Genomic DNA, 19,988 nt, shown 5'->3' on the forward strand with positions numbered 1-19,988 from the left:
TAGCCAAAGGGTGATATCTCATTGTGGTTTTGGTTTGCATATCCCTGGTGACTGGTGGTGTTAAGCACCTTTTTATGTACATATTGGCCATCCGTATGTCTTCCTTGGGCAGAAGCATCCTTTTAACACAAACGAGACCATGTCGCCCCTTTGCTCAGCAACCTGCTATAGCTCCCACCTCACTCAGAGTAAAACCCAGAGTGTTGACAATGGCCTATGAAGCCCTACACGATCTGCCTTCCCGCCCTTGTCTGTCCAATATCACCACCTACTTCTTTTTTTTTTTTTAAAGATTTTATTTATTTATTCAACAGAGATAGAGACAGCCAGCGAGAGAGGGAACACAAGCAGGGCGAGTGGGAGAGGAAGAAGCAGGCTCATAGTGGAGGAGCCTGATGTGGGGCTCGATCCCATAACGCCGGGATCACGCCCTGAGCCGAAGGCAGACGCTTAACCGCTGTGCCACCCAGGCGCCCCTCATCACTTACTTCTTTCCCCCCTCACTCACTCCATCCCGCGCTGGTCTCTTGGCCTCCTCACTGTTCCTTCAGCACACCAGGCACAAGGCCTCCCAAGCATTAGCACTGACTGACCCCTAGGTCTGGAACACTCTTCCCCAGAGAACCCGTGGCTACCACTCTTCTTCAAACTCTTTGCTCAAACGTCTTCTCATTGCAACTCAATTGCCCTGACCTCTGTACTTACGTTGCAACCCACTCCCCACCTCTCTCCAATTCTGCAATGCTGTCCACTCTGCTCTTCTGTTTTATCTTTTCCTTGGCACCTGCTGCTTTCCTACCCACCATGTTACTTACTTGACAAAGGGCCTGCTGTTGACCGTCCTCTCTCTTGGAATGCAGGCACATGGGGTCGGGGATCTTTGCTGCACTCACTGTCGTATCCTGGCTCCTAAGACAGTACGTGGCAGAAGGTAGACGCCAACAAATATTTATTGACAAATATTTATTGACAGACTGAATCTGATAGACAAAACCTGGCATATATTCTCCTCACTAGAAAATTAATGGGAAAAAATAGTAACTCTACTTGATATGATTTTTGGCTATCTGTATTTTTCCTTTCGGGGGAAAATCTGTGACTTTGTCCATTGTTCTGTTGGGGCATTCTGGGTAAAGCTTTTGACATATCAGATTATCCCTTTGTCTGCCATATGTCCATTCATTCATTCTTCATTCATTCATTCATTCATTCATTCCAGGTTGTTTCTTTGCCTTAGCCGTTTGTTTTTAATTTATCAATCTGCCTTCGAGTCCTTAGACCTTCTTTTGTTGCCCAATGTATTGTTTTAATTCCCTTCATGTTTTTAATTTTTCAGAAGTAGATTTGGGTAAATGTGTGATGTACAATCATAACTGAATATTTTCCGAGTTCTCAACTGATTATTACAGCCCCGTATCTTAAGTGACCCATCTTTTTCTCCAAGGGTTGAAATGTTGCCTTCCTCATGCCGTTTACTTCCGTGACCCAAAAGTCCACATGCCTGTGCGTGGCCCCTCAGCTTCCCCCCAGCAAGGTCGCCTGCTCTTCAGGAGAAATCAGGAATGATGTGTGTGTGTGTGTGTGTGTGTGTGTGTGTGTGTGTGTTCTGGAATAGTTGGCTTACTCCCTTGTGACTCACTTAGGATTAAGTTTCTGGGTCGAATTCCTAAAGCAATTTTCCTCTTTCTCTGAGCTGCCCTTTTCATCGTGGAGGGCCGGCCTGGGGTCAGTCTGCCTTCACTGATTTCAGTGTTATTTCTCACAGTGGAGCCATTGTGAGGCTTTGAAAATAGTCTTTTCAAAGGTGCAGACTCATTTTGGTAGAGAACCAGCATGTTAAAACAAAATGAGAGAGTTGGCAATTTTAAGTAAATAAATTGCTTCCTATTGATAATGGGATATTTATGCAGCCTGCAGTGGAGAACAATTTCTTTCATATCCAGGCCCTTTATCAATGATCAGGACGGCCAAATGGAGTAGGAAGTAATGTGGCAGGGAGCTGATGGGAAGGCCGCTGGGGGAGAATTCAGTAAGCGAAAGGAGGGGGCCTTTTCCTCTGCACCCTTTCCCAGGGAGGCTTGCACTCACGTTGCCTTCCATTTCATCTGGCTGCCTTTCCTGAGGCATCGACTCCAGGGGTGATTCTGTCTGTGAGGCCAGCGGGAACGAGACTTGGGCGACGTTTCTCTGTGTCCTTGCATGTGGGAAAAGGAAGGACCGGTTCGATGAGTTAGAAGTAAAAAATTACACAACAGAAGGGGAATCGTTTTCTGGAGTAGAGTCAATTTCTCCAACTCCCACCATTTGTCATTTTGCCCTGAGTCCCAGTGCCATGGATGATTTGGAAGATGACTTTATGAGAATTTTCGTTTCGGGGGCTGAGCTCCCCAGGCAGAGTGTGTTGCCCTCCATGGGCAGCTTCTTTTGGACCCCTTTTCCGGCACGGGACCTGCCTTGATTGAAGATGCTGCAAAATGAATGAGTTAGGAGTGGAGAAGTCAAGGTAAACATAGGCAACTGTCACTGTCCTCTTGTGTGGCTGGGGTCAGCCTGTAAGACTGGTCGATGCCTGTGGCCAGTGGAGCCTGCCTGCTTCTGCCCCCTCCCCAATCTGTGGCTGAGATTGTTCCAGATAGGGCAGAAGACAGGGGCAGCGGTGGCTTGGGGCTGGAGGTGTAGCTGGGGCGCTTAGGCCTACAAGGACTAAAGCTATCATTCCATAGGTGTCATGTGTTAAGATTAGTGGGTCCATAGGGTTTACAAAAACAAGGACTTTTCTTTGTTTTTCTAGAATGTGACATCCCTCCGGGGTTCCAGGAAGGTGGGTGTTGAGTAGACAGTGGTACAGAGGTGGGGAGTGTGTGCGGCATTGCCAGCAGTGAATGGGAACTCACTGCCCAGTGGAGAAGCAGCGAACAAGGCGATCCCACCACCAGAGCCATGATGGAGGAGGACATCGATTCAGGGGCGACAGAGAGATCCTGGGACAAGCTTGGGAGGCTGCTGGGGGAGAGTTTGATGTGGGGATGTGGTTAGTGCCAGCGAGTAATAGCGAGACAGAGGCTGCCCTGGGGAAGCCCAGACATGGCGCAGGCCAGGGATTCTCCAAGTGTGGGTCCTGCGTAGTGAGATCAGATTGGTGAACTGGGGTGTGCGTCACAAAGAAGAAGAAAGACATAGAGTAGAAAATAGGAGAATGTGTCCCACATAGAAAAGGGTGCGTACCGTTTTGGGAAGCGTATGTTTGGAGAGGTAGAAAATGAGGTTGACGGGTGTAGATGCTGGGGCCGGAAGGCCTGGGTTCCAATCACCGTCCTGACACAACCACGTGGCCTGGGGTGAAGGGTCACGACAGAACCCTCCTCTCGGAGCTGTTGGGAGAAATAAATGAGCTAATGTTCCGGGAGTGCTTAGAGCAGCACCTGGTGCAGACCGAGCACATAATCAACATTAGCCATGACACGGTGGTTGGGACCAGAAGAAATGGCTGACATTTGACCATTCGTTACCTATACAGAAGCAATTTTATACGGTTCAACCTAATATACATAGACACACACACACACACACGCACACGCACACGCACGCACACACCCCTTCCGGGACTATGATAGCTGCATTCTGCACCTGTCGTGATGTGCGGTGCATTTCATACCGTGGGCTGGAATCGAAAGGCTGTGAGCTCAGCTGTCTTTCCCTGGCAGGGGAGAGGATACGAGGCGTCAGTTTTCATAGCGGAGTGTGAAACTTTGGTAGGGCTTTTGCGCTGAAGGTGCCCATGACATGCTCTTTTGCTGTCTTTGTCTGTCGCTCTTGCCTTCCTCATCATCTACGGATGGGTGGGTGCGCTGGGCTCCCGAGAGGCCCCCTTACCCCGTAGGGGGTCACACAGAAGAGCCCAGCTCATGTTCAACCCCAGGCCTCCCTCCTGGCTCTTCTCGCGCCCTGCATGCCGGGCTGCGCAGAGCCTTCTCCCTCCGCGTGAACCCACAGAACCAGCACAAAGCTGTACCGCCTTTAACAATCAGCTTTCCCTCATTAAAAAAGGAAAATGATCAGAGCCCCGCAGGCTTTCTTGGGCTTCGTTGCTGGTCTCTGGTTATAAAGCTATTTTCTGTTTCCAGCCTAGGAGAGATGACAGAGGTTAAGGGGAAAGACTTGGTGTCTAGAATGAGACCCTGCAAGGGTCAGAGAGAGAATCTGACTTCCAGCCACTAAGCCATCCTCCACATTCCCTTCCCACGGCGGGTTCTGTGCGGACCCCACCTCTTCCCAGTCGGGCATTGTATTCGGTTCCCTGGGATGGGGCCCCCAGCGCCTAGAATGCTGCGTGACACACAGTAGGTGCCCAAGAAATGTTTGTTGGATTGAACAGAGCTGAATAATTCGAAGAGAGATTTTCCTTCTCAAGAGAATTCCTAAGTCCCCGGGGAAGGGGATGGGGTTGCGAGCCACGCCTGAAAGGTCGCCGCCTTCCCTCCACTCACTTTGCTTCTGGTTTATTTCTGGAACTTGGATCTTGCTCTCCTGGCCTCCGCATTGGTGCTAAATCCACAAAATGGTTTTGTTTTCTCCGATGTTAATTATTCTCTGATCTCAGGATATTAAGGTTTATAGCACCGGAACAGCATGACTCAATGAAAAATTAATTGTATTGATTATTACCATGTTGTTCACAGATAAATTCTGCTCGATTTGCTGCTTGCCATATTGTCTTACGTGCCAAATGATCTGGTGGCTCTTTTCTGTCCCGGGCTATTTGCCTCTTTTTCGTGGAGACGGTGCTTGTTGCCGTGTGAGAGATGGCTCTGTTTGTGCGGAGGTAACAGACTTGGCCCCGTGAGGTGGCTCAGTCTGCTGGGCCTTGGGAGATGGTTCGTCTCCTCCTGCTGCCCCAGCATCCTGGCCCAGAAGCAGTCCTAGTCTGGGGTTGGGAGCCTAGCTCTTCCCACACTCCCCCCTCCCCTTCCCATGTCAGGGGAGCCGTCTTCCCCTCCGAGCCTCAGCTCTGTTGTGTCAGTAGTGTGTGTGTGTGTGTGTGTACGTGCATGTGCGCACACGTGTTCCTGGGCACCTTTGGGCCAGGCCTGTGTGGAGCGTGGGGTTCAGTCAAAGTCTATGACTCTCCTGCAGGTCTTTTCAGATGATACCTTTCAGATAATTGTCTCCCCCCCCCCCTTGAAGCCCCCCCTTTACAATCATCTGCATCTTGAACTTCAGGAACGAAAGACCCTCGAAGTGATAGCTGGATAAAAGGTACATCTCACAGGAGGCTGGGATTCTGTGCATAAAAATGGCGTGAAATTCAGGATGGCAATAATTGATCCTGCCTTTTGGAGAGTGTGATAATTGTGATACAATAGGAAATATGTATTTGATCTTCTTCCCTGGTTCTGGAAGCTCCTAAAACCTTTGGAATTTCGGGAATGGTAAGAGTGTCTTTTGTCTGCTAATGAGATGACTGGTGGCCGGGGTCCTTGGATAGTTTCAGGATGGGGGCTAGTTGCCAGAAAGACCAAGCTGTGATTAGAGGGGTGGAGCTTTTAGCCCCAACCCCCAACCTCCAGGGAGGGGAGAGGGCTGGAGAGGTGAGATCCATTACCAGTGGCCAGGGATTTCATCAGCCATGGTCACATTGTGGAACCGCCATAAAACCCCGAATGACGGGGTTCACAGAGCTTCTGGGCTGATGAACACATTGAGGTGCTGGGAGGGTCGTGTGCCCAGAAAGGGTATGGAAGCCCCACGCCCCCTCAGCCCCCTTCCATACCTTGTCTTGGGCATCTCTTCCCGAGTTGGGGAACTTGGGCTGTTCCCGAGTTGTATCCCTTATAATAAACCAGGAAGTGTAAGTAAAGAGCTTTCCTGAGTTCTGTGAGCCATTCTAACAAATGATCAAATCCAAGGTGGGTCTGTGGGAACCCCAGACTTTACAGCCACTGGTCAGTCAGCAGTATGGGTGGCCTGACTTGTGACTGGCGTCTGAGATGAGGAGAGGTGTGTGGGGCCTGACCCATGGGGTCTGCACTAACTGTGAGTATTGTCACCGGTGGATGAAATCACTGGACGCTGGATTGGTATCCAGAGAGTTGGAGAATTAGTTGGTGTGGGACCCCCCCCCCCCCAGTTGGTGTCAGAAGTGAGTAGAAATGGATCCTAATGGGCAACTTGGCTTTATGTATGAAGTGCCTTAAAATGTTCCAGCCCTTTGACCCAGGAGTTCCATTCCTGGGTTATCATCTTAAGGAAAGGATCATCAAAAACCATGAAAATTTCCCTGCAAAGATTTCCACGGCAGCATTATTTAAAAGTGGAAATGATCTGAACGTTCCACACTAGGAGTTCGGAGAACTCAGTTGGGCTGTAACATATTATGGAACACTATAGCCATCAGAAATGATGTTTTAAAGACTAATAAACAACAGAAAGATCAGAATGGTTGTGCATTAAATGGAAAATAAAATAAAGCTATAGAGAGTGCAGGATCCAAATTTAATTAAGAATATTTGTATGTAAAGAGTTTGGAATAAAATTCCCTAATATATTAACCACGGTTATTGCTGACTTGTGAATTAGATTATTTTTTTTCCTTATACATTTTTGGGGGCATTTTTCATAAGAAGCATACATTAATGTGTAACCTGGGAAATGCTGCGTTCCTGGGAGGGTGTAGCTCTGGTCCTTTGACCCCAGAGGTCAGGTCCAGAACACTTCAAGACGGAAAACTGCCCTTCCTCTCTCTCTTCACTCATCAGCATGTCTTTTTGTCTAAAGACCCTCCAGCCATTCTCACCCTCATACATACTCACATCTAATTTTAATGATTTTCCTTTCAGCCCTGCCTAGAACATTCTGTCCAACACGGGGTGCCCCTGGCTGGAATGGGCTTTCATTGTTAGTGTCTGGTCTAATTTGCTTTGTTCTTGTACTGTTGGGGAATTTTCCATCAGCTTAAGCAACCTGGCATGCCGAAGTCAATTCAGCTTTATCTGTGCAGGTGTAAAATTTGGGGACAGACAAACTCTGTCCTAGCACTTCAGCCCTTAGAAATGCCCCTAACTTCCTGACTGCCTTGTGCCACCTAATTTTAGGAGAGAAATGATTATTTTTCATGGCCTGGGGTACTGAATCTTTGTCTAATTTCACCACTTAGTAAGTTACTGAGATGCTTGTCTTTCTGAATGCTGGCTAGGGAAGGAGTTGGCTTGGATTTTAAATTCAAGGTGCCATTTGGGTCATGCGGTAAAGAAATTGGCCAGGAACACGGGGATACCTGAGATCACACAGTATGAGCCGCTCATCACTGGCCCAACTACCTCGAGTGTTGGGCCTTCGATGTTTTTCAACACTGCCTCTTGTCTGATCCCAGGGTTACCAGTGACTCAGGGCGAGTCTGGAGCCAAGGAACTTACAGGAACCCTGCTCATCTCTGGATTCTAGCCTTAGCTCACAGAGGCAATGATGCTGTCTGGGAGGGATGGTGACAATTGCCAGCCATATCCTTTCGCAGGTGCCTCCCAATAGTGGTCCTTGCCTGCAACCAGCAACCTGGACCCAAAGACTGTATCCCTTCTAACCCCCTTGTTCATTCTGTGCCCCGGCTAGAAAGCCCTCTCTGTTGCGTTGACTATAATTCTCAGCCTCCTTCCAGGCTCTCCTAAGGCTCACCCTGCTTCGTTTGGGATGAATTATGCTCAGAGGCCGAGATTGCCTTTGCCAATAATTTATTTAATCAGGTTTACTGTGGGAATTATAATTTATAATAATAATATTTCATAAGCCAATAGCATACAGGATAACATCTCCTAATAACCCAATAAAGAAATAACTTACTTCAAGCTAGTGAGAGATTAATTATGCTATTGTTCAGGCAAAGGGGAGATGAAAGAAAGTCCAAATTTAGCTGGAGGTGTACCTTTCTGTGAGTTGGTTCTCAGTAGAGTCGGTCCTCCTAAAAGTTGGGTATCAGCTGCCAGCTTAGGTCGTTCCCTGCAGGGGCACGGAGCTAGCATGGGATGGTACCTATGTTGGCAGGTAGGTAGGCTGTTCCGAAGGTTGTTACTCCAGGCATTGTTACATGGCTTGCACCACTGCCTATGGGGAGAAGCCTTGCCAAGGCAGGAACTGATGTCCCTTCTCTTCCTGAGACTGCCACGTGGTTCAAACACAGCAGCAAGTGTCTCAAGATCTTTGGAGAGCTATTCAGATCAGCAAAGAGTAGCCTCACCCAGACTAAATACTGTCAAGGTACCGGTCGCACCACTTGATTTTCATTTTATTTTATTTTATTTTATTTTATTTATTTATTTTTTATTTTATTTATTTTATTTTATTTTTTAAAAGATTTTATTTATTTACTTGACAGAGACAGCCAGCAAGAGAGGGAACACAAGCAGGGGGAGTGGGAGAGGAAGAAGCAGGCTCTCAGCAGAGGAGCCTGATGTGGGGCTCGATCCCATAACGCTGGGATCATGCCCTGAGCCGAAGGCAGATGCTTAACGACTGCGCCACCCCGGCACCCCAACACCTCTTGATTTTTAGAATGGAAAAGTCCATCATGTGATAGACGCCATCGCCATGACTATGGTGTCAAGGATGCAATGGTCCTCTCGACTTCAGATGCAAGAGTTGGATAAGAAGGTCCTAATATCCAGCTTCGAAACAATTTCATCAAAACAAGTTACTCAAAACCGATTCAAACCACAAGCAGCTTTGCCCCAAACAAGCTTGCAAGACATGGATTTGAAATCCTACCACGTCAGCAGGCAACACACCTCCTCCTTGTGTATTTCCGGGTGTTTTCTGTTTCGACTTCTCTCTCCTCTCTTGGGCATCCTCTTTTTTCCTCAGGTAAACCTTACGTCCTTTAAGCCTCCTTTGCAAAACACGACTCTACTTAAACAGATAAATGAACAAAGAAATACAGAAATGCCTCCAGGTTGGGACCTCTCTTACTATGACTCTGTTGTGGTCCACTGTAGCGTTCATTACCATCAGTCTGGAAGAAGCACAATGAAGGAACACTTGTTGGAATGGATGCAGTCATACCTCAAACAGCAATGACCTAGGAATGAGGCTCCTTTAGCCCTTTGAAGACAGTACCAAGAGAAAAAATCCAGCTTAATAGAGCGCATGATACAGAGCACTGCCGAGCCCCCCCCCCCCCCGCCCCATCCACGTGGCCTGTCCCCAGTCAGTGTTATTCAATGCAGAACATTTCTGACCCCACCTCCTCCCGGCACAAGGGTCCTCGTTGGGGGCCCTGTCCTCCTGGCTGTCGAAGCCCTCACCTCTGTGTTCCCTAATTATTGAAACCAATCAGTTGTATTTGCGGACTGATGGAGAATTCAATTGGAACCCGTACTGGGATCGAACCAGCATTTTATATGCAATTCTGGTCATTCTGTTCCCATTTTCCATTCTGGTTGTATACTCAGTATTACCATCAGCAACAGCTGGTCCCTTATTTCCAAGTGCTTGGCACACCTGGCTGCCTGGCTCTCTCTCAGAGCCCTGTACTCCATGTGGCCGGAATGCCCCTTCCCTTCCCTCTCTGAAAGCTCGTGCTTCCTCCTGAGTTCTGTCTCAGTTAATGCCATCAGCCCTCACCCCATCAGGCCAACGAGAAACCCCAGCATCAACCTCAAAGCCCTCTCTCCACAAAACCCTGGACACCTGAGCCCTCCCGGCTGACCACTCAGAAAAGTTACTGGGACCCTGCCAGCTCCACGATGCTGAGCTCAGGCGCCTTGTCTTCTCGTAGACTCTGTGGTGAGGCCTCCAGGTGAGGGCTGTGCTTCTCACCTCTTGGCCACCCAGGTGCCAGATCCCTCGGTTTAAAAATCAATCTATGGGGCGCCTGGGTGGCACAGCAGTTAAGCGTCTGCCTTCGGCTCAGGGCGTGATCCTGGCGTTATGGAATCAAGCCCCACATCAGGCTCCTCCGCTATGAGTCTGCTTCTTCCTCTCCCACTCACCCTGCTTGTGTTCCCTCTCTCGCTGGCTGTCTCTATCTCTGTCGAATAAATAAATAAAATCTTTAAAAAAAATTTAAAAAAAATAAAAATCAATCTAATCTTGGGTCTCTTGGGTGGCTCAGTTGGTTAAGCGTCCAAGTCTTGGTTTCGGCTCAGGTCATGATCTCAGGGTCATGGGATCGAGCCCCGCATCAATGTGCTCAGCCCCGAGTCTGCTTGTCCCTCTCCCTCTGGTGTTCCCTGCCACTTGTGTTCTCTCTCTGTCTCTCCCAAATAAATAAATAAAATCTTAAAAAAAAAATCTGATCCTTTCTTTTCTTCTCTTTTCTTTTTTCTTTTCTTTTCTTTTTTCTCTTTTTGTTTATAACCACTGAGGGCTCCCTGTGGCCTCCATCAGGGGTTTACAACTAATTACAAAAAGCCAAAGTCTGACTGTTTCAGGCCTTGTGAGCCAAACCGTCCCTGTCACAACTTCTCAATTTTATTTGTGTATACCAAAGCAGTAGACAGTAGGCAACAGACACAGACAGCGTGTAAATGAGTAAGCACGGATGTGTCCCCAAAACACCTTATTTTCAAAGCAGGTGGTGGGCGAGATTTGGCCACAGGCCATCATTTGCCAACATGTGGTCTGCAGGGTACAGCTTGGACGGCTCCCAAGGCCCTTGGCGGTCTTGCCCTCCTGTACTTTTCCCCCCTCATCTCATCATGTCAAAGATTCTGGTGTGACCCTCTCACAGAGTTGTCTCTCTCATATGGAAGGACATCCGTGGGGTTTTGGGTAGACTTGTATGATGGCTCTTGTCATTCTCTGGTGTGAATATCCCATCACCTCCCTGGCTCTCTAACTAGAATGTAAGCTTCTCATAGCTTAGATAGCGTCTTTTGCCACCTAATTGTTCTGGCACAGCCTATGGGATATAGTAAGTAAACAGCAACTCTTCAGTGAACGAGAAGCTGTAGTAATCATCTCTAAGTATTCATTTGTCTTTCACAGAGTGGGTGGAGAGCCTTCTAGATCTCTTTTGTCATTAACTCAATCCCTGTCCTATTAATTCTTCTGTGTAAAGACCTCGAGGTGCCTATCTTGTATTTTCTGGAGCACTTGGGTTGGTATTCAATAACTGCCTTGCTGAATTGCTTGTGTCCCGTTTTGCCATTTCTCAATGACGTGTATCAACAGAACCCATCTTGCTCATGAATAGAGCCACCGCTTCTTGTGCTTAAAGCCCACATTCTTCCTAAAGACACATTTCTGTGGCGACGAAACAGATTTCGCATCTAACAGGGGTTGAGATAGGAAAAACTGTTGTCCTTCATTACCGATCGGAGTTTGCAAATTAGCGCTGTGAATTTCAGCTGATGCTTCAAAGCCAGAAGGTTCGCCAACGAATATTGACTCCGGCTGGTGTCTGGTTTTCATCTGATGCACACTTTATTGGGGCGGCCTGCCTGATGCGTCTGCTCTGTATGATAGCCGTGCCTCTGCCGTTGTTCCTGCCTGAACTGGCCATGTCCCCAGGGAGCATCATGGACCCAAAGCCTGGTTCTTAGAGGGCACTGGGTTGGCATGCAGGTGGTTCCGGTGGCGGCTCTGAGAGTTTTAAGAAGATACACTTGCTGGTGGAACGAGAAGTAAATCTCTTGGGCTCTAGAGTAGCTCGATTTCTAGTCCAGGCCTTGCTTGGCTCCAGAATGTCGGGAAGAAGAGGCGCAGAGCCCTGTGGGAATGCAGACATTGGTTTTGGGAGATTCCATATGCAGAGAGCAGATTCCTTTAGCCAGAGGGTGCATCGTACGATGCTTCCTCTCATACTCCACAAAGTGGTGGCTGGCCAGGCTCTCGTCACCATCACCGCGGCCCCTTCTGTAACCTGCAAGGGTGGGCTAATTGCCATGCTGGTGTCTGACATGAGCAGGGAACTGACTTAAAGACCAAAAGCATGGCACGCTTGTGTAACCCTGAAGCACCAGGGACTTGAGCCCAGAGAGGGGATAAATTCCAGCGAAAAGCACACTGCATTACGGGGTTGTTCCTGAAACTTGATCTGTGGTCCCCACTTCCCAAGGATGTGGAGAGTGGCCAGGGTCCCTCCGTGTTGCCAGCAGGCTGCCTGTAGCCAGAGGCAGGCGGATCCGGCCTGCTTCCGTCTCTCCGCTGGTTTTATGGGCATATTTCTCACACCCTGTTCTGCTATTAAAAATAAAAATAAAGTGAGGCACACATCACACGTCTCCGGCTGCAAGACCCATTTCCTTCTAATAAGCTTCTCGTTTGCCTGGGCTTTCCCTACCCTGGAAAGATTAAATCTCCAGAGGCTCCCATTACGGATTTCTAGTTTTGTACTTCCCCCCACCCTGCTGTTTTGAAAGAAAATGAAGTCAGTGAGCTTTGTCTGCCTTTGCACACATGCGTCCACGTGTGCGTGCACACACACACACACACACACACACACTCTCTCTCTCTCTACCTGGGAGCCAGGAGCAGAACTTCTGGGCAAACAGAGAAGTTCAGCTTTGTCCCGCTTACCTGGGGGCCACAGAAAACAGAACTCTGAGCTGGTTTGTACCTGTGCTGTGCTGTCTTGGGCGGGAGCGGGGCTGGCCTGGTTACTTACAACAGACAGCAAACCATGGGGGTGTGAAGCTTCAAGGGGTCACGTCTCTTCACTGCAGGCCGGTTCTGGGGTGGCCTCCGTCTGACTCCTGCAGCCCAAGGGGGAGGTGGTTCTAGGAGTAGCCAGGGCAGTGAGGTGGGGGTGGGGAGGCACACCCTTTATTTCCAGGCCAAGTTCACACACACCCTTGATCAGGTGTCTCTGGCGTGTGCAGTGTAAGGATACAGGCTCGTTCATTTGTGAGATCTAGGACATAGGCAGGGGGATCACAGGGAGGCCAGACCCTGTCACCCTGTCAACAGAAGGGGGTCGCCCTGTCAGAGTGATCATAGTAGCCGGGGAGCTCAAGGTTGGGTGAGAGGGATGGCGAGTGGAGGTGTACCTTGGGGAAGGAGGACAAAGGGCCGAGCTCAGCGTGCAGCTGGCCATCCAGGTGGCCCACCTAGGACCCTGGCCTCTCTTTGACTCCAGGCTGGGCCTCTGTCATCATCTGACATTTTCTGCTATTGCATGGTATCTGCCGACTCTGAAGTAGAGCCCTATTAGGCTAGAAAGAGAGCCAACCCAACCCATTTTTCAGATGGGGCAATCGAGGCACAGGGAGAAGCCTGCCCCGGTTGCAGGGCAGGGCCAGACTGACTTCCTTGTGGGCCGACTCCCACCTCAGCAGACCCCGCCTGCGCGTCCTCCTGCCCTCGGCATCTGGGCTCCGGCCATGTGAGGCCGTGGTCTCCGCCCCACTGTCCTTGCGTGTTGTGTGCCATGACCTCACGCTGAGCAGTGGCTCTAAGCTCTTTCCGGGCCACCTGGGACTTGGTAGGAAAAACATATGGCTGCCTGAGGGAATCTTGGGCCTGTTTCATTGGTGAGAAAAGCCTAAAAGTGCAGACAAACGCCTTGATTCAGAATTTGGACCAGACTGAAATTTTTTCTTTATCCTCAATGGAAAAAAGAGGGGTGTTTGAACAGTAGATTAATAGGGTATGAAAGAGAACACAGGCTTCCTGTTCTTCTCTTAAACACTTTAACAATGTCCACAGATCCCCAGAAAAGGTCTGGAAGGACCTTAGGGATCCTCGTGGCCAACCCAGCTCATTTTACACATGAACAATCCGAGGCCTCGGGGTTTGGCTGCGGACCTAATTAGCTAATGCGCCTGGCCGGGAGCCTGGGGTCCCAGCTCACAGGCTGGTCTTCTGTCTGCTGGAGCCTACACTTACTCTCAGAAAGCACTCAACGTGCAGAATTCGTATTGATAGTGAATTTGCTACTAATACGCGATCCTTACGTATTGAGACCCATCACCCATTGAGTCTGTGTAATGCCTCCTTCGGAGTGTGGGTGGGAAGACAAAGATGAATGACGTATAGGAAGAGAAGCCATGGTTTCTGCACCAACCATCGTATCTTTGGATGGGATGGGCTGACGTCACGAGAAAGGAAGGAATGACCCACTGAACAGGAGCAGAAAGGGAGAGAACATTGGCCATGGTGGGCAAAGGCATTTTTGCGGAACCCACGGTCCCCGACTTAGGCTTGAAGGACTGACAGGACTGGGACAGGTAAAGAGGAAGGCAAGGCGTTTCAGGTGGCAATCCTGGATGGGAGAGGGGTCTGAAAATCGGGCCCCAGAAGTATCAGGTCCTTAAGCTTGGAACCTGTAAATATTTCCTTGTGGAAAAAAACGGTTCTTACAGATGTTAAGTTGAGGGTCTTGAGATGGGGAGCTTATCCTGGGTTACCTGGGTGGGTCCTAAATGCCCTCACAAGTGTCCTTTGAAGCAGAACGTAGAGGGAGAGCACAGACAGATGAGGAAAAGGCGATGTGGCCACAGAAGCAGAGCTTGGAGGGACCTGGCCACAAGCCAAGGAGTGCCGAGAGCCACCCAGGGCTGGAAGAGGCAAGGGAGAGATTCTTGCCTTAGGAGAGCACAGCCCTGTCCCCACCTTGATTTTGGTCCAGTGATCCTGATTTCATACTTCCGCTTCCAGATTATGAGAAAAGGAATTTATTTTGTTTTAAGGCACGATGTTTGTAGTGATTTTTTTTTTTTAAAGATTTTATTTATTTGACAGAGAGAGATACAGTGAGAGAGAGAACACAAGTAGGCGGAGAGGGAGAGGGGAGAAGCAGGCTTCCTACTGAGCGGGGAGCCCGATGCGGGGCTCGATCCCAGGACCCCGGGATCGTGACCTGAGCCGAAGATAGACGCTTAACGACTGAGCCACCCAGGCGCCCCTGTAGTGATTGGTTGTAGCAGTCCCGGGAAATCAGTACAAATGGGAAGGGACCAAAGCTCGTTTGGGTAAGGGTGTGGTTCTAGGTGTTTCCCGGGAGCATAGTCAGATATTTCGAGAAGCAGTAGGTAAATGGGTTAGGGCCAATGTCTTGGGTTAGTTTCAAGAGTTTCAAAAGTTCCTGGGTCTTTCCTTCCCGACAGGAATGTAGGGCTCTGGAGGAGAACCGTGATGCCCAACGGGTTGTTGTTGGTTCTCAGAGGTCCTTACTTCCATGCTCCCCAGGAACAGACAGCCAATTCTGGTTGAACAGAGTGATGAATGTTGGCAGCGGCCATACCTGCTTGCACCGGGTTTAGCCAAGTCTGGCGCTCAGATCCCATTGACGAACCTGTCATCTTCAGACTCAGATCCTGAAGTCCCCACACCATGCCTCGCGGCCCTGTGATGTGTTAGGAAATGCTCAGCCAACCCGGGACCCACAGGTGGCGGGGGGTCCAGATGGAGGGGTTCCGGGCCGAATGCAGAACAACTCAGGTTGGGGTCAGGGGATGGGCGATCACCTGCCGAGTGGAATGGCCTTATTGACAGCAGAGTCAAATCCTCTGCCGGCCTGGAGAGAATGTGATTAAAGATGCCTTTTGGGCTTTGATGACACTCTTATCGATCTGAGGTTGTTTATAGCCATAAAATAGCTGTAAATTAGAGGATGAAATAAAAACACCAGGATAGTAACTCCAGTCTTCCTACGGGGTTAAAAAAAAGCCTTCTGCACAGCTCCAGCGGCAGCAGGGGGCTGACACAGGAGTCTGTGGAGGGGAATCTCGTTCTCCTTTCCTGCAAACGAGGCGCCCAGGTTAAGAGGCAGCTCTGTCCTCACGGCTGAAACCTAACCCGCTCGTTCCAGCCCAGGAAATGTCCTTGGCGAACACGGGTCTCCGCTGGGACCACCGTCGAATTTTACGCACTATTGTGGTATTTTAGGACGCTCAGGGCTGGTTTTCTTTTTTCCTTTTCCCCTTCTTTTCCTTTCCTGATTTTTCATTCCCTTTTCTCTTCCTTTCTTTTTGTCCCTTTTTTGGCCACTCTTTTATCTGATTAAAGGATTCTGACATATTAGTATTTGTAAAGCAGTTAAGAGTGTTTGGTAGAGGACTGTCGATAATTTCAATGCAACAGACCAAGCCACGTGACCATTGGACTTTCTTTGCTTTCCCTCTTGTAGAGATCCGAGAGGCCTTTCGGGTTCTGGACCGAGATGGGAATGGCTTCATCTCCAAGCAGGAGCTGGGAATGGCCATGCGCTCTTTGGGGTACATGCCGAGTGAGGTGGAGCTGGCCATCATCATGCAGCGGCTGGACATGGACGGTGAGCCCTGGGCGTGCAGCGGGGCCCCCCGAGATGAGCCCCGGCTCATCAGTGAGACCTTGGCTTTAAAGGGCCTTGCACTTGGAGTCAAAAGACTTGGGTTCATGTCTTGGTTTACATTTGAGGGCTAGATCAGGGTTTTTCAAACAACACTCCGTGCAAACAACACACCTGCAAAGGTGGGGGGCCACCGGAGGGAACAGGGTGAGGAAGGAGGGCTGGCCGGTGGAACAGCCACCACAGATCTTTCCCCCTCCCCTCCCTCTCCTTTAAATAGCTTTAGGGAGATGGAATGCACATGCCATAACACTCGCCCATTTAAACAGTGTGATTCAGTGGCTTTTAGCGTATTCACAGATTTCGGTAACCAATGCCGTAATCAATTTTAGAACATTGTCACCACTCCAAAAAGAAGCTACCTTTTAGCTCCCACCTCTCATCCCTCTACCCCCAACCCCTAGGCAGCCACTAATCTACTTTCTGTTTCTATGGATTTCTCTCTCTTGGACATTTCATAATAATGGAATCCTACAATGTGTGGTCCTTTGTGACTGGCTGCTTTTCCTTAGCATGATGTCTGCAAGGTTTATCCGTATTATAGCATGTATCTGTACTTTATGGGGTTGTGTTTTTTTTTTTTAATGGCTAAATTCATATGCCATTGTCTGGGTATAATTACGGCTTCTTTCCTCTCTGTTTTACTTGCTGGGTTGCTTCCTACAACCTCACTGGGGAAAAGGGTTTCCCTGTGTTTTAAAAGTTCTAAAAAGTGACCTATGACATCTTGAAGGTTCTTTCCTGTTCCAAAACCCTGAGACTATCCCAAACCAGTTGTGACCCTCCTGACATTTAGATTCAGCCTTGGCTGAAGGTCCAAGAAAAAGCCTTCTTATTTATTATTATTATTTTTTTCAACACATGCTCTCCCCCTCTGAAAAGCAGCTCGATCCCAGGCTTAAGGGGTCCAGAGTGGTGGGCATTGGGACTCTCAGAGGGTGAAGTATACAGGGGAAAAGCAGGAAGTAGAGCATGGGGTCAGGAAGCCCCTTGGAGGAAAAGACCGTGGTTGGGAGATGTTTGCTTGACCTGCAGCTCTCTCGTGTTATCTTGCTGGAATTGCTGGAAGGATGATAATAAGGGTGACCAAATGGTGAATGAACTCCAGCCAACCCCCCAGTATAGCCGTGGACGTTTATTTTCCTGTTCAGGAGAGGGATGTTTCATCAGGGGTGCTCAGTGGTATAAGCAGTCCCAGCCTTGTCCTTACAACTCTGATTGATTGTGACTCACCGTATCTTTGCAGGCCTGATTTGACATTGCTTTATATTTAGCTGCTTGCTTTAGATAGTTCTGAAAACCCAGAGCCAAGCATATCTCGTAGAGCAAAATCTGTTTTCCATTGACCCCCATCCTCATTTTGGAGGTACATTTCCAGAAAAAGTTTCCTCCTTAAAATAATAGAAATCTTAATCTACACTTCTGTTTATGGAACGAAGATTCTGGGCTTTTGATTCTCTACCCACAACTCCTATAACAAAAGCTAGTGGAATGGAAGTAGCAACATTTAATAAAAACGAGCCAGACCTACCGTGGGTGAGTTACTCCTCTGAAACCGAAGGGTCTTCGTTTGTGTGTATTCACTCACTGGATCTCAGCTCACAGGGAGTTTTCACACTGTTGCAAATCCTCCTTGAGTTCATGAGGTCTTGGAGGCCCAGGGGATCTTCTGTGTTCAGGTTGTGCAAGGAACCCGTCAGGACTCGAGCAGAGCCCGTATCGGATTCAGTTTCACAGCTTCCTAGTTCCACCCATTTATTTGCAACTTATACTCAGCTACCAATGCCAACGGCAGAACTTACCAGAACTTAAAAGGACTTAGCGGTTCACTTGGAGAGAATGTCTGTTCGTTCCTGTAACAAAAGCTCAGGTTCAAAAAAAAAGCTGAGGTCATCAGCTCCCTCACGGTGACACCATCAGGGAAAAACACATCTCTTTACTTTCGAAGTGTAGCTTCTTGGAGGTTTGGTTTTGCTGCTTACGAAAGATTTACTGCAGCCACATGAAGACAGAGCAGCGATGTCCGTAGAAGGAGTTGCTCTACCGGTTTATTAATTGCCTAAGTGTGAAAAGAGCAAAGTGGAAGATGTCCAGTCTGAGGCCGACATGTGTGTCTTTAGGGGTTCTGTGAATGAGGCTGCTAAGTGGGATTTCTGGGGTGCTGCATGCCGGACGTGGATGGACCACGTCTCAGTGACTTTCTCTTAATGGGCCTTTTGCGCTTCTGTTAAAAAATATATATATATAGGTCCTAATTTATCCTTCCTTTCTAGCTTCTGTAACTGGGGGTTCTGCACAGAGATTCGGCCTTACTGAATTAAGCTATTCTTTGGCATGAAACTTGTGGAATGGCAGAAATTGTTATGGGGATACTGCCAAAAAAGTGGGGTGTTTGGGCTGGAGCTGGGGATTCTTAGCTGTAAGCTGACTGTGCCTTCCGGCCCAAGGACCCTGGTGTCGGGGCGGGGGGGGCGGGCAGCAGGAGAGGGGGCAGTGCCTCCGTCCATCCCAGCTGGCCGTGATTAGGAGCAGGTCCGGCCCACACACCGACTTCTCTTTCTGGGGTCCCTGCCGGTTTGCCCGACGGTGAGGTCATCCTTTCGGCACGAGGCCCAGCTGGAGTAGCCTGAGTGTGTCTGTGCAACCGAAGTTGACACATGAGGCTTTCATTAGGTGGTTCCTTGGGAGTGGGGTGCCTTGCCGCCTAAGCGTGTAATAGTAACCTCCCTGGATTAGGGAGCTCGGTGGGATTTCCTGGACATGGAGAGAGCCAGACAGCTCCAGTCTGTGTGTGGAGCTGGCTTTCCAGAAGACACAATGGAAGGCAGGCTGTAGAGTCTGGGATTGCTCTCTTGGCCTTGAGTGCTGGGACTCTGTGTGTGTGTGTGTGTGTGTGTGTGTGTGTGTGCGCGCATGCGTACGCTGCAAGGGCAGATCTGCTTGGAGTTAAATAAACAGAAAACCAGATTTTGTGCCCTATGCCCATTGCTTCCTCTTTGGTCTTTGACATCAAAGGTTCTTTCTTGTAACTTTTAACTCCATTGCACACCCCCCTGTTGCTGGCAGTGCTTCTCCCCTTTCCAGCCTCTGCAGCTGAGGTAACTTTTGCCCTAGCACCAGGTGGGAGCCGGGATTCACTTTTCCCAGACGCCTTTTGCCAGAATCTCCCCTTCAGCCCAGAATCTGGAAGCCTGCAGCCTTCTCCATCAGGCTCATCGGGAATCGACTTTACTCCAGTGCACCTCGGTCCTAGTTATGTACCATCCTTGGAAGAACGGACAAAATAGTCACCCCAAAAAGAATCTGCGAAGCTGGCATCTCTCAGAGATGTGGGTTGAGAAAGACTGCTTGCAAAGGACGGTGGGCTCTGCCACGTCCTGTCTGCTCCCCTCACCTCTGAGTTGCCCACAGCAGCTCCAGGGCCTCAGAGCTTCCAGTCTCCTTCACCCGGGAATAAGGCCTTGGGATCTTCAAGACCTAACGGCTATTTTTGACTGCTTTCCAGCTTTTAATAGTTTCTCCAACCACACCACCGTGGCCATCTGGAACGAATCCAGCTAGCTTTGCAAATAGTTTCCCGAAACAGTCAAATCAGGGACATTCTCAGCAGCTCACGGCCTTGGGGAAGGCCCCCCTGGCAAGTGCTAATGCCATCCTCTCCCCCTACAAGCTTCCCTCAGGGGTCCCGCACTTACCCAGCGGAAGTCCCTCATTGAAACAAAGGCAGACC

The 19,988-nt window shown here is 49.2% G+C and overlaps 1 protein-coding gene across 1 annotated transcript in view; it reads left to right on the forward strand.

The window, feature by feature from the left end:
- Positions 1–19,988, forward strand: part of CALN1 (calneuron 1) — a 404,458-nt gene that overhangs the window by 150,331 nt on the left and 234,139 nt on the right. The window contains exon 3 of the mRNA XM_048224589.2: positions 16,058–16,201. Within this exon, the coding sequence (XP_048080546.1) occupies positions 16,058–16,201 (144 nt within the window). The remainder of the gene's footprint in view (positions 1–16,057; positions 16,202–19,988) is intronic.

This window comes from Ursus arctos, unplaced genomic scaffold, assembly GCF_023065955.2.
Source record: "Ursus arctos isolate Adak ecotype North America unplaced genomic scaffold, UrsArc2.0 scaffold_2, whole genome shotgun sequence".
NCBI lineage: Eukaryota > Metazoa > Chordata > Mammalia > Carnivora > Ursidae > Ursus > Ursus arctos.